The sequence below is a fragment of the Bacillus rossius genome, chromosome 16 (assembly GCF_032445375.1).
Source record: "Bacillus rossius redtenbacheri isolate Brsri chromosome 16, Brsri_v3, whole genome shotgun sequence".
Classification (NCBI taxonomy): Eukaryota; Metazoa; Arthropoda; class Insecta; order Phasmatodea; family Bacillidae; genus Bacillus; species Bacillus rossius.
Window position 1 is genome coordinate 1,283,287 of NC_086343.1, and position 14,902 is coordinate 1,298,188.

Sequence of the window (14,902 nt, forward strand, 5' to 3'; positions counted from 1 at the left end):
AATCCAGGAGGGGAAAAAACTTTTTCAAAACATGGGGTAGGTAAATTATTACTACTATGTACTTTTTTTATTATTTCATTTTCGTCTATTTGACCACACAAATGTTTTCACATAGTGGTATAGGTCATGATAAAATATAGGTTAAATATCCATAAGTACAGACAGAAAAGTAAATATAAAAAGAGAAAAAAAAAAAACAACAAATTTACAGCTACAAACATAGCCTCTAAAGATAATAATTAGATACAAGTATGCACATGTTTGTAAAACAGCAATGCGTTTACAAATATAGCCTAGGCTATAGAGAAAACAAATACAGATAACATTTAAACGGCAAATAAGTGAACAATTTATATATTTATCAATATAAAATATCTAAGTATACACATATAAAGGTAAAAAAAAAAAAAAAAAATACAGACGTGTTGAAGATTGTACAAGTTACGTAGTTTACTACTTAATCTTGTAAACACTGAAATTGTTTTGAGAGGCAAAAAGAGTACAAAGCCTGTTGAGACACTGACTAGACCACGCAATGCTAGACGAGCGGGAGCCTCGAGGGAGAACAAGCAGGAGTGGTTGTGCCCCCGACTCACTGCAAGTACCGCGGCGAGCGCTCTGGGACATGGCGGGGTCAGTGACCTTCACTGAGCGTCTGAAGCATGAGTGAGTTCACACCCATCGGGAATGTTGTCGCCGGTCGCTGTAGCAAATATTTAAATGAAATAATTGGAGTGACACCTTTATTTTCAACATTTTTTTTTTTGTGACGTGTTACTACCCACAATTATGAACCGCATAAAATGCTCAGGCAGGCAGGCAGGCTAGACCATGGGTGAGAAACTCTAGTTATCGAGACTGAGACCTAGTTGTTGAAGTACAGAATGTCCATAAAGGAATGTCCCAATTATAGTTTTAGCTCATTCTACGTCGCAATAGCAGAGTTCCTGAAGGCTGTGCTGTCCGCCTGCAGACGAATAGTTCACGGCTCTACCGAACCCTGAGTATTTGGCAGCACTTTAGTGCGGTGGGAGTGTTTTCGAATGTTGATGCATATAACACTTAAATCTTGAAGTATTACTAAGCATTTTAGGGCAGCTCACTTAAATAATATATCTTGCATGAAATTAAAATTCAGTTATATGCATAATTTTATGTAAACATTGCTACCTAAACTGAATAATTTGAATATTACAAATATATATATATATATATATATATATATATATATATATATAATCTTTGAACATTCAGAGAAAATGTTTTGTTTCAACAGAAGTAATAATACTATTAATATTTTCCACATTTACTGCATTTATTACCATATTCATAATAGTTTAAATGTGATTTTATTTTTTGTGGGTGTGCATGAGTTCATTATGTGATATTAAAATTACCTTATAGGCTACTGCATACACTATATTCAACACACCACACTAACTTCATAATTTAGTGATATAGTAATATAGGTAGCCTATAATCATATATCGTGATAATGTCATGCAGGTTTATAATAATATAGTTATAAAATGATATTGTAATGCAGTGTTATAGTGATATAGTCATATGGTGATTTAAGATATAGTGTTATAGGTATAGTCATATATTGATATAGATACATCCATATAGTGATAAAGTCATGTATTGATATCGATATACATATATAGTGATATACCAAGTCACGTAATAATTATGTAATGATATAGAAATGTATATAGATAGTGGTATAGTCATATAGTACTTAGTGATATAATGATATAGTCATAGCCACACGGAGGGGAGAGGACCAGAGACAGCATCACCGCCTACTCGCCTGTTAACGACCGTAATATAACAAACAATAACGCTGCCATGCGCCGTCACGGCTCCTAATTGCACGAGCCGAGTCGCTATCAGCGCCCACGCCTTCGCTAATGGCGGCGTTTACTTATCGGGGTGCGCTGCGTCCTGGGGCCGTGACTCAGACCGTGACAACAGCTCGGCGTCCTGTGACAGCTGATGCAATGTAGCTATCAAGCAACATTGCAATCATGATATAATCTTATACATGTATGCTGAGTAGAGTTATCAATCCACGGCACGGTTAACAACATTAGATATATGAATTAGTCACACCAGTAAGAAGATTGTTAGTAGTGTAAGTATGTGTATATATATTAGACACATTATATATATTTTTTGTATTTAGTAAGATTCCCTGATTTGTTGCATCTTTAAAAACTAGAACGTCAGATATAATGAAGCAATAATATCTTGCACGAAAGTGCTACATTTTAAAGCGATTATACGACATTCAGAACAAATTACAATGTTGACACTCGTGGCCATCATTCACGCCTCGGCAGGACCAGCGCTGTTTATGGCGCGGAGGCAACTGCCAGGCTACTCGCCTCGCGCCAGGAAACACGGTGCTAACTGCCAGGCTACTCGCCTCCCGCAAGGCAACACAATGGTAATTACCAGGCTACTCGCTTCCCGCCAGGCAACACGGGGACACTTGCCAATATTCTAGTCTCATGTCAGGCAACACGGGCGCAACTGCAAGTCTACTCGCCTCTCGCCAGGCAACACAAAATAAACTGCCAGGGTATTTTCCTCCCACCAGGCAACACAGGTGCAAATTTCAGGCTACATTCCTCCTGCCAAGCAACCAGAGTGCAACTGCCAGGCTGTTCGCCTCCCGCCAGGCAACACTAGAGCAACATTCACACTACACGCCTCCTGCCAGGCAATACAAATTAACCGCCAGGCTACTCGCCTCTCACAAGGCAATACAGGGGCAACAGCTATGTCGTCTACTCCACCTCCCACCAGGGGCGCAACAACTAAATTTCCAAAGGGGGGGGGGGGGGGAGGGCAATATACCTTTTTATAAAGAAACATCGATCCCCCTATTGAAGCGGGGGGCCCGGGGGTTCTCCCCCGGGAAAATTTGTATTTCAAGGTGGAAAATGGTGCTATTTAAGCAGTTTTTTTTATCTAAAAATTGATTACACAGCACTTTATTTGCCCCCGTTTGCCCCCACTTCCAGGTTTCAGAAGGGGGGGGGGGGGCAAAATACCCTTGCCCCCCCTGTTGTTGCGCCCCTGCCTCCCACCATGAAACACTGGAGCAGCTGTTAGGCTACTTGCCTACCGCCAGACAACACGACGGCAACTGCAAAGCCTTTTGCCTTCCACCAGGCAACATGAAGGGCATTGCCAAGCTTCTCGCCTCCCATCAGGCAACAGGGGGGTAACTGCCAAGATATTTGCCTCATGCCAGGCCACACGAGGGCAATTACCAGGCTACTCGTCTCCCGCCAGGCAACACGGGTGCAACTGCCAGACAAAACAGTGGTGGGCTCTGGGGCATTAGAAGGTATGAGGGGGCCTAGTTAAGTTATTAACTTAGCATCTCCGGTGATTATAACAGCTGGAGGGGTCTCTGCCGCTTAGACTCTATTTCCTACGAGCCACATGTTGACGTCACACCCAGAGACTAGTCTCCGCTCTACCTGTGAACTGGCCCACAAGGTTCATCAATTTAGGCTAACTGGCACCTTCAGCTACCACTAACAACAAGTCCAGAAATCATAAAACGGCAGGACATCAATTTATATTCAATAGTTTTAGTTAAGTTATGAAAAAAATGTTTTAGTGGAACTTCATTGTAGGTTAAGTGTATGTAGGACTTGGTGCATGGCAGTGGTAACGACTGGATTTGCTACAGGGTTTTATTGAAATTGTGTGGAAAATTATATGACGCCTTTAGGCACAAAAAATACCCATTTACACAATGAACACCGATGCTGAATTACGTGTTGTGATGAGCGTTTAGAGTTTACGCCAAACCCAATGAAAATATTACAATATTCGCCTATTTAACTTTTGCAGGTCGGCTGACACAAAGGGTTCAAACTTTAAAAAGCAAATATAAATAATAAAAAGGAACATTGATGCATTTATTTAGAGGAAATTTAATAACTTGAAGGGAAGAAGGAAATTTTATTTTTCATCTCTTGTTGCTTGGCGTCACTGCCCAATTAGGGTCACGGAGACATGGAGTTAGGAATAGTCACGGGGACAATAAAGGAGTTATTGGGTCATGGAAACGTGGCTTTTGCCAGAGAATGTGAATTAGTAACTAAAAATTCTTATGAGGTCTGAACAATTATGCCAATAACCTTTCGTCTCAGATTACCATGGGGAAAAAAAGCGGTGCTAAAGCACAAGGGAGACCTATTGTTGAACGTTCAAGTGGTTTAAAGAAACTCTCTCCTCAGAAACGGAATGAAGTAAATAATCTTGTGGAAAAGTTACTTAAAGGTATGTGGGGCTATATATGCTGTGTTATAAAGTGATGCAGATGTACTAGATTTGACATTGTTAGTTTTACGCAATAACTGCATTTATGTGTTCAATTCTGAACATAACCTATGAGTACGGTTAAGCACCGCAAAAACAAACATTACTACTTGGGTTTTATCCGCTACAGCATAACACGGCACATAACTTTTTTTTCTCGCAAATACCGCTAAACTACATATTTACCCATTGAACAACAATGTAGTTAGAATGAACTTGAAAATAAAATGGTTTATGTAATTACGTATTTTATAGACAAGGTTCTGAGGAGCACTCACAACTGTCAAACTAATTGCATTCTTTAGTGTAAAATGCTATTACACAACTCTATTGAAGCTAGTAATAAATTATATCATTACAGAAGCAGAACCAGTTTTTGACATTCATTTTTCTTTTAAATTGAAGAAAGCCCCTAATGGCCCATTAATCATAATAGTTGCTTACTTGTCTTTAAATCTCACACTTAGAATTAAATAGGATATGGGCACAGAGCGGCTTTTTGGAACAGAAAGAAAAAATCGGGAAACATGGTTTTTACACACTAATTGTTTACTGTTGAAGCTAAGGAGTTAAGCGAGTTATTACAAATAAAATGGTGGAAGAGTGCTGAAAAGGAACGAGTGCCACAAGAAAGCCGGTGTGTTACAGCGAGCAGCGTCGTGCAGCAGCCGGGAGTCTCCCGGGAATGGGACACTCACCTTGACATCCAGAAGATCCTGGAGAAGCTGACGCGAGTGGAGGCAGGTGGGTGTGCACAAGGCGGGAGGCGGGAGAGAGTAGCGGGAGTCTCGCTCCCAGCACCTCCGTGAGGGCGGACGGCTGCCCACAGAGATGAAGGGGGCGGCGGAGGACCGCACCGGCCACATGCCAGGGTTCCTGGCGTGGATGCTGGAGCACGGAGCGCAGTTCGAGGGGCTGAGCGTGGCCAGCTTCCCCGGCTACGACTGCGGGCTGCGGGCGGAGGTGGATCTGGCGGAGGGCCAGCTGGTGCTGGCGGTGCCCCGTGCCGTGATGCTGACCGCGGGCGGCCCGGGGGACTCCCCGCTGGGACCGCTGCTCGTCCAGGACCCCATGCTGCAGCACATGCCCAGCGTGGCCCTCTCGCTGCGCCTGCTGGTGGAGAAGTTCCGGCCCGACTCCTTCTGGCGCCCGTACCTGCGCGTGCTGCCGGCAACGTACACCACTGTGCTGGCCTTCAGCACGGCCGAGCTGCAGGAGCTGAAGGGCTCGCCCACCCTCGGTGCGTCACAGCTGTCGTTATTATCTTACAGTTTTTGAATTTTGTGTTAAATTTTAATGTATCAGAAAAATACATGTTTTTATTCAACAATTAATTATGTCTTGTTGGAAAATATACCCTATAAGTAGCCCTGTGGGAATATTTGAATTTTTAAATGTATTAATGAATATTTTATTATTCGTATTCAATTCGATTTTGAATACTAACACTTTGAAAAAATGAGTATCATCATTTAAGAATACGGTTGTGCGAGATCTCGAAAGTCTGTAATAATTTCGTGATCACAGAAGTTTTTCTCGTTGGGTGGGGACCAAATTCCAACAGGATGCAGAAATGTTTTAGTGTTAATTTATGTGAGTTTTTCGCTACATCTGGCCACTTAAATTTTGAGAAGACCTATATAGTAAAGCTGGATTTAACACGGTAATTTGTGACCATTACAAACACCCTCATCAGCTAAAGTATTTTACGGAGAAGAGAGTCTGGCAGGTCGTTAAAAATAGATAAGAGCTGACAGAATACTGTTAAGGATAAATACGTGTTAGTAAAAATCAAAACACTGCATGTGTGTTAAAGTTGATAGATCTCAGATCAGAGGGTAGAATCACTGTATGCCAGCTCTGTGATTAGTTTAGTTTTGACCGTTACAGCATCCAAGCCTCGATATGAACTGAAACTGTGGGCGTCAGTAGCCCGGTCCCAGCCGCTGACTGACCAGTCGCTAGCGCCCGCATGGCACTAGCGAATGGTGCTGTGCAGTCTGACCCTGGGGCGAACTGAGCACTGGGGGGTGACTTGTGCGACTGGCTTACATCTGCTGCAGCTGAGTTGTAGAATGCTTGTGTTTTGCCTCGAAATAGGCGCATATTTTTCTTATGTGCACTGTCGTCGGCACATGAACACGAAACTATCAGCACCTCATCTGCCTTTACTCTCTTCACAAAGAATAATGAAAACTTTTTTTTGTTGCTTGTTGGTTTGTGTTTGCCAAGTAGAACATGTTCGAAGATTGTGCAAGCAGGAATTCTTGAAATCATACACTCATAAGAGGGTCATTCAAATATAAACAGGAATTAGGTTCATTTTACTCAAGTAGAGACATGAGCGGGGAGTCGAGGACAGACATACACACAGCCCTCACACTTGCTTTCATGTCAGTAGCGCTGTGATAGTACCAGCATCAGTTGCGTGACGCATTATCCGTTTTCTGGCCGAGTGAAATTGTGAAGACCCTCCAAGCACAGTTCAGTGAAGCGACTCTGAGCAAACCCAAATGTTTGATAGGGCTCAGAAGTTTTGAAATGGTGTGATAAAGTGGAACATCAAAGACATAAACAGCATCCGGAAACCTCTTGAACACAGTCCTTACTTGTCCCCATGTGACTACCATATGTGTGGTCTACTGAAGGAAGCATTAGGTGGGGTAAGATCTGAAGATGACGCTTCAGTTGAACAGTACGTGTGCAATTGGCTACTGGTGCAACCTTTTTTTTTTCATTAAGGGATCAAAAAATTCTTGTCCAATAGAGAAAATGTATGTGTGTTGAATGAAACTACAAATGTAGAAAAATAATGCATTTCATTTGTATTTTTATGTCACCAATAAATCTATAAAGAAATTCCGGTTTATACTTGAATGACCATCGAACAAAGTCCAATTGCACGGACCTGACCTCGTCTTGTGTGCCGGGAACGAGTGTCCCAGTGCCTGACTGTGCGTGGTGGTTGCAGAGTCAGCGCTGAAGCAGTGCCGGAACATCGCGCGCCAGTACGCCTACTTCAACAAGCTGTTCCAGGTACGAGCTGCGTGCTGATACACACGAGACAATACTGTGTTTGGTGTAACCAATCCCTACATGCAACGTCTCGCCACTGGAAAAAACCTAGTTTTTACCTTTATCTGGGGTTCCCATGCTAATTATAATTTGCATTTTGAAACAGCTTTTCGTAATATGAAATGCTGGTTCTTTTATTGTTTTATAATAATTTTAATAGGTTGGAACAACTGCTCATCTTATCAAAAACAAAATTTTCTGATATATAACTTGCAGTATTATTTGAGGTAAAAATGTTCTTGTAATAGTAATTGTAAAAATCAATATTAAATAAAAACACCCTCTGATGCCCACCGTCTTCTATCGTTGTTATTATTTAGCATCGCCGTGCCCACAGCCAGTGGGGCCGTGTGGCCGCGTGGTCGGGTCGGTAGCCCCGGATCAGACCTGTGTTAGTGTGGCCGCCCGCAGTCCTGTAGTTCAGCCGAGTGGGTGGAGGGGTTGCAGGCCTGTGATTGGTGGTTGGTGTTGCAGAACTCAAACGACCCGGCCAGCGAGCTTCTGAGGGAAGTCTTCACCTACGAGGAGTACTGGTGAGTGCACCCTGTCCTGTTGCCGTGTGTCTGGACACTACCTCTGGCATACCATTTCCTCTTGCTCGGTAAATGCTGGAAGTGAACTTGGATTGTGAACTATAGTCAGCTGGTCATGGCCAAGCATGCAGAATGTAGTGTTTTGTGAATGAAGTTTGTTGGTCTGTTTGAATGTTTGCTAGCTTTTACAAACATGGTGGGGCACATGAACTATGGGCAAAACAAGTAAAGACAAGGAACTGTCGGGTCACCAAATAAAACATAGTTGTACTTAATAGATTTATATTTCAAATGAAGAGCGCTGAAGGTGTGTAAATAATTGACACTAAAATTAACACTCTCAATTAACCGGGAACTTAGTTTAATTATATTTGTTTGTTATATTCTGTAATTGTAAGAAGAAAGGCATCCCTCCGGCACATGTCTTCGCGTGGCCGTTCTGTTTTTATTAACCACTCTGCTACCATGTCAGAAAGCTGTGTGCTCTACCCTTCATGTCGCTCCCCCTCTCAGCTGTCGCATGTCACACTTAACACGTTAAGCCCTGACTGCTGCTTCATGTTCTCGACTCTATCTTGCTTGTTACACTGCTGTTTACCACTTTCCGCCCGCCCGTAAGCCCGGCAGGAGCGTCAAACGTATTATCCAGGATTTCATTTTCTGGGCATCGAGAGGTCTCGGTTAACACGGATAGTCAGAAGTTATTTTGGATGCTGGGGTAAAATCATGAAGTTTTAGAATACATTTAATTAATCGTAAGCTTGAAGTTTAACGTGATATCTAATGAGCACATTGTTACCCTAGACGTCAGTCAATTGTAGCTAGAGCGTTTAGCAACCTGTATACTTTTTGTTATATAAAACAAAATGTTTAAGGGATTTTAAAAAACTTCACTCTCACAACCAAGTATTGAATACTCTGCTAGGAAATGTAAATGTGCATGTTGAAGGAACATCGTGCATAAATGTAACTGTGAGAAGTCTGTGATATTCTTTTGCTTGGCTTGTGAAAAACAGGCCAAGTCTAGAATCTGGTTTCTGTGCACTGTGTACGTGCGTTACCGTCATGAGTCAGTATACACTGCCAGAGATCACGTGAACTTCTTCAATTAGTGAGAACCTAAAAGTAAAGTATTTCAAACCATTAATTTCTGAGTTGTTGACTATCTTACCAACAAATCTGCTTTGAAATTAAGATGACAGTGCACAGATGGTTTAATTTTAGTAAAAGATACAGTAACAGTCACATTACAAATTTAATATTGTATAATATAGTACAAAAAATAAATTAACATAGATATTTTGCAAGGTGAACATATACATGTATTGATGACATTATTGCACTATAATATTTGTTTGCCACTGTTGCAGTCCATGTAAACTGTATCAAAGTACAGTTGATATGATAAGGTAGTATGAAATACTCATTTTGAATCATTAATTCCAGTTAAAACATAGTTTTAAAAGTTGAATAAATGTGTTTATATGGCAACATTCGTAAACTTATTGGGTTCTATTGCTAAATACATTAGTGATGTGGGTGGGGCAGCATTTAACTTGTCCTGCTCTTCAACGTGTTCTGTGTAGACAACGTGAAGTGAAGATATAAGGAAAATATCAGTACCTATGTAGTATAGTGTATACAACTTTCAAACTTATTTAGAGAATCTATTTTAAAATGAGTGGGTGTCCTGGCCTGCCACCTCTGGGCGGGTGTGATCAGCGCTGTGCAGGGAGACTACTGTCGTACAGTCAGGGGTTTCCACTGAGTTATGCAGCTTGCAGCTGAGTGTGAAACGCCTGCGCGCAGTAGGCGTACGGGCGAGCTCTGGTGCCAGTGCGATGCCGGTCACTTGTACCGGAGCGTCTTCCTGATGGTGTTCCACAGGTAGTACCGGCGAGCGTCGGGAGCCCGCCCGTACAGGTCCCGCGCTCCCACCAGCACGGGCGTGTGGCTGCGATGCGCTCCCTTCCCTCGCAGTTCGTCCGTGGACGTGCTTCTCTCCCGCGCGCCCACTATCCCCTCCACGTAGCGCCGCCGGGCACGCCTCTGCCGCCAGCGGCACGCCACCAGGATCCCCACGAACACCAGCACGGTCAGCAGGAGCACCGCGCCGCTGGCGATCACGCCCGACCGCACGGGACCCGAGAACCCTCCCGGGACCTCTGCACCGTCGTAGTCCAGCTCTTGCTCCTTGTCCGTGTCCGAGAAGATCACCGCGGGCTCGCGGCTCTGCACGGTGTCCACCTTCCCCTCCGTCTCTCCGTACGGGAGGCCCTCGTCCAGGTCCACTCTGGCGTAGCTGGCGCTCGCCGCTTCCCGGGGCTCCTCGCTCGGCCGGGCTTCCCCGCGCACGGTGAAGTGTGGCCGCAGTGCCTCCCACAAGGGCGAGTACTTGTTCCTGTGCGCGACGGGCGCGGGGCTCCGCTGGCTCTGGCGCTCGGAGGTGCAGTTGCCGGTGGCGGGCCGGCGCGTGCTGCTGAACATGTCGGCCAGGTGCAGCTGGCTGGAGCCTCGCTCGCGATGGTCAAACAGCTCCTCCAGCGTCATGTTGCGTGCTGCGAGGATGCGTGCCAGTCTGCTGGAGCTCCCCTGCGACTGCAGCAGCTCCAGGATCTCGTTGCGGGCGTGATGCGGCCGTGGCGTGGACTCTCTCTCTGCTGCGCTCGTGGCCTGCTGTGTGGTGGTCTGAGCCCGCGGCGTGACGGTTATCGGTGGCAAGGAAGACGTGCTCAGCGGTATCGTCTCCTTCACGGGCTCGTTGTGGTTACTGGCAGTGTGACCGCTTGTTGGGGTGTCGAGGGCAGGTCCGAGTGACTGCCGTGTCTTCTGGATCAACTCTTCGATGCTCCTGATGCGTGGGTCCAGCTGTATCTTCACCGGCGGGGGCAGCGTGGCTTCGTGTCGTCCGGACTCTGGCGGCCCCGGTGCCGGGTCTATGTCGGAGGACTCTTGCGCGTCCAGAGACACTCTCGGGTGCACGCTAGAGTTGTGTGTGGGAACACCCACGGAGCCGTGGCTGATACCGGAGGTGTTGGTCGCTGCCGGGGCAGGTGGGAGTGGCAGATCACCTGGGTCCATGGTGGGAGACGTGGTGCTGGCAGGCACAGCCTCCGAGCTCAGAGATGGTGTGGTAGCTCTCCGGGGCTTGGAGGGCCGGAAGGTGTTGACCCGCTCCGTGGTGGTGGTGGTGGATGAGTACCCAGCCCCTCTGAGCGGAACCTCTTCGGGGGCCGCGGTGGGCGATGGCACCGGGTCTTCACCGTATATCATCACCTCCCGGCTGAGAGGCTGATCAGGTATCTCGTCGAGGCTTGGCTGGGGCGGAGGCCGTCGCTTCCTGGGGCGCGGGCGCGGGGGCGGGACGTAGTCGTCGAGTGGAGGGCGCCGGCGCGAGGCGGGGTGGGCGTCGTCCCCCCAGGGCTCCTCGTCCGGTGAGGGCAGAGCCAGCCTCGGGCGTGGCTTCAGGCGCCGGCGTCGCTGCTGGCCCCTGCAAGCAAGCACGTCTCTCATTCCAGTCGTGGTCTACCGTGCTCATGCAATTACAGTTTTAGTTAATGCGGTCAAATTTGTTGTGAGAAAACTGCTAAGGAATTTGTGAATATTACAGTTACGTGCAACTAAACCGTAACTATCCTGTTACTCCTCATGCAGCAGCTTGCGTGAATGTGAAGTCGTTACTCCAGAGTTGTGTCCGGTGTCGCTGCCAGAACGCTTGTGGCGTGTGTTGAGAATATGAAGCCATGACACCGTGTCGTTGAATTGTTTAAGACTGGATTTTGCTTAAAACTATGAATTTAAACAGAACTGTTAAATTAATTTTACCTAGTATTAGAAATTTTGACATAGTGTTTAGTTCCCAAAGTCCTCAAAATAGCAATAATTAATAATAATTAGTGGTATATTACAAAATCTATGCGGTCTAATAGTAACATGTGGCCAGTCAATTTTCCTCTGCATCACACATTAACAGGAATTTATATATGCCATTTCAGACTATCATATCCTAATATCCTGTATCTACAAATATTTTAACTTTTATTTTGAATAGTTATTCCAAATTATGGGCATCACAAAGCATAAATAATATATTTAGTATGTTATCTATGTTGATGTAATCTGAGGCAAGTTAACAGGCTTCAGCATCTTATTGCTTGGAGGAAATAACTGTTTATTTCATACATGTGACTAAACATTGTGTAAACTTTACACAAGGCCACGAATGTTGATAGCATAGCCCATGCACAGCATAGGTCCTGTGGGGTGACGATTAAAATATGTAATGAAGAAATTGTGCAGTTAATATTTTAAAACTCGTAGAAGAATAATAATACTGAGTTTTATTGCATAATTGTTGCACCGTTATTTTAGCGCGTAAAAATTTGGAAAAAAATTTTCATATAAAAACAGCATTATGTTTTGGGTCCGGTCGTTGATTTCCGAGTGCTTTGTGTAGGTGGTAAACATGAAGAATAAAACCCCATGCAACAGCAATTGGTTTTCATGTCGCTGTCAGGCAGTTTGGTAGTTATAGTGGGTAAATACAGTATTACAATTTCAGTAAAACTTGTTTAAAATGTACTGGCACATTACGATTTCCTGTCCAATATGGTCAATTGTTTATTCCAACCATTTGCTCACAATATACATTATTTTTTCCCCATGTAAAATTTTGTCCATAAAGTTTTTCCCCCTTATAAAATTATGTATTTTAAAGTTTGAATCTATTATTCATTCGGATATTACAGCTTACTTTTTTAAATAACAGAAATACAAAGTTGTTCAATGTGTAAATTTTATTTATACACATTTTTAAATGTTATAATCTTTATCTGTTTGTCTTTCTCACTGTTGTGTGCTGCGTGTGAAAATGTAGCCAGTGTTAGTTGGCATCATTCATGTTTGGTTGTATCGATATTGATAGCTCGCCAATTGCATGCAACGCGTGAGATGTGTCTAGTGACAAGTAAACTACATTTGATAGCCCGCACTGTTATGTGGTTAGTGTGTACTCCGACGATAGTTATGTGTTAGTTCGGGTCACGTCTTTTGTTTTTCTATTTAAAGTTGAACATATTTTTGTTGCCTGACTTATTAATTAAAATTTTTTGCGTGGTTTTTTATACTTTACTTTTTAACTAAACATACTTTCCATAGTATATGTTTTGTTTTTATGAAAATAAGTTTACCTGGACAAACATGACGATTATGTGATAAAACACTGTAAGCCCTTCCCAACCAGTTAAAGTGTTCACCCCTGCGTCACGAGTGACCAGCAGATGTTAGTTCTCGGCCGGAGCTGGGGGAGGTTGGCAGCACCTGTACGGCCGGTCCTCCGGGAACAGCAGGGGCTCCTGGGTGTCGTCAAGGTCGTAGCGGGGTCGGGTTGGTCGCACTGGCGCTGGCAGCTCGTCGTAGTCCCAGCCGTACGGCCGGATGCGCTTGCGTCGACGCCTCCGCAACCTGCGCATTGCGTTTGTTGGTCGCCATGACGACGTAGTTCAGGTCACTCATATCTTCTGTGCTGCCAGTTTTAAAAAAAGTCTAAAGATGTGTTAAATAAATTATTTTCTTCATCGTTTGATTTTGATCTCCACTTTTCTGTGATTTCAAATTATATTTCAGTTTAGAAATGTTAAGAATGTGGAAGAATTTAATTTAATACATTTTCTTGGATACATGCCATTGCAGTTTTGCATTGTTTGTCATGGAAAAATTTCTAGAACGCAAATGAAGAAATAAAAATGAAAACAAAAACTCGCAGAGATCAAGCCAATATCTGCTGTGTCAAATCAGATAAACCCAACAATGTACTTAAACAGGTATTACGGACAACACGACTTGCATTCATTTGTGCTGTCGTTAACCGACACGTCATCTCTGGATGGGGTGCTTATACGTTGCACACTGCCCATAGGTTGGCCTTTATGAATTGTAATAAGCAGAAAACTTAAAAAATATACAGAACGTTTTTCCATAAAAACATGGCTTTGACGTTTACGTTTATCAACCGCGTTTCATGGTCACGATTTTGAAAGCTCAAGTGGCTCAGCCCACTAAAGATTTGCAAAAGGAAAAACTCTCCAAGAATGAACACTGAGGCCAAATCAAGAGGAGGTGAACCGGCGCATGCAGGCCGGAAGCACAGCGTTAGCGCCGACATGCTGACCTGGTGGCGTGGTAGGGCCGGGCTGCGTCGTCCTCTCCCAGGGGCTCGGGCTGCCCTATTGGCTGCGGCAGCACCCCCCACTCCTGCAACAACCACGTGTGTGAGCCTTCTAACAAGTGTTAACAGCACACGCACCCCTTTTAACTAGCCATCGATCGCTATGTGAGCATTTCACACACTCTTTTTTTTTAATACACTATGATTAAAAACTATGAATGCAGTAGAGTTTTCGCTTCCTCTAGCTGACTTTTTAACATTGTTTGGTGCACTGTCAGAGTGGTGCCTGTTAGCAGTTAGTTGTGGGCCTTTCCTTGAGAGAGTGTTTGAGTGTCCTCGCGGAGGTGTGCGACTCCTCGCATTGCAGCATGGCGAACGTTCTCATGCGCTACTCTGCAGAGTTCAGGCAAGTTTACTGTCTGTTGTGGTTAGTTGCGACGTGTTGTTGTAATGTTGCATATTGCAATCAATTTACATGACAGGAATAGTTTGGGGGAAAACCCTGCTAGGATTATGTTCAAAGCATTTTTTTTTTTTGTTCAATGAAGTAACAATAATGATAATGTAACCAATAACCAAAAATTCCTTAAAAAAATATTTATACTTTTTAAGACTTACTGTAATAATAGTATTGTAAACACGAAATGAAATTGTTTTTTACACTTCATTCCACAATAATAAAGAAATTTTTTATTTTTTTCTATTTCATCCCATTCTGGTTGGGTATTGAGTTAAATAATTATTTTATAATTTTTTAGTTGTGTTCCTCCGTGCAGCAAAA

At 43.9% G+C, this 14,902-nt stretch overlaps 1 protein-coding gene across 1 annotated transcript in view; it reads left to right on the forward strand.

Moving 5' to 3' along the window:
* Positions 1 to 3,502: 3,502 nt before the first annotated feature.
* The window catches only part of LOC134539869 (actin-histidine N-methyltransferase), a 28,865-nt gene continuing 17,465 nt past the window's right edge, over positions 3,503 to 14,902 (forward strand). Inside the window, exons 1-5 of the mRNA XM_063382214.1 lie at positions 3,503 to 4,308; positions 4,996 to 5,091; positions 5,177 to 5,587; positions 7,319 to 7,383; positions 7,897 to 7,955. Coding sequence (XP_063238284.1) covers positions 4,185 to 4,308; positions 4,996 to 5,091; positions 5,177 to 5,587; positions 7,319 to 7,383; positions 7,897 to 7,955 — 755 coding nt within the window. The 5' untranslated portion in view covers positions 3,503 to 4,184. The remainder of the gene's footprint in view (positions 4,309 to 4,995; positions 5,092 to 5,176; positions 5,588 to 7,318; positions 7,384 to 7,896; positions 7,956 to 14,902) is intronic.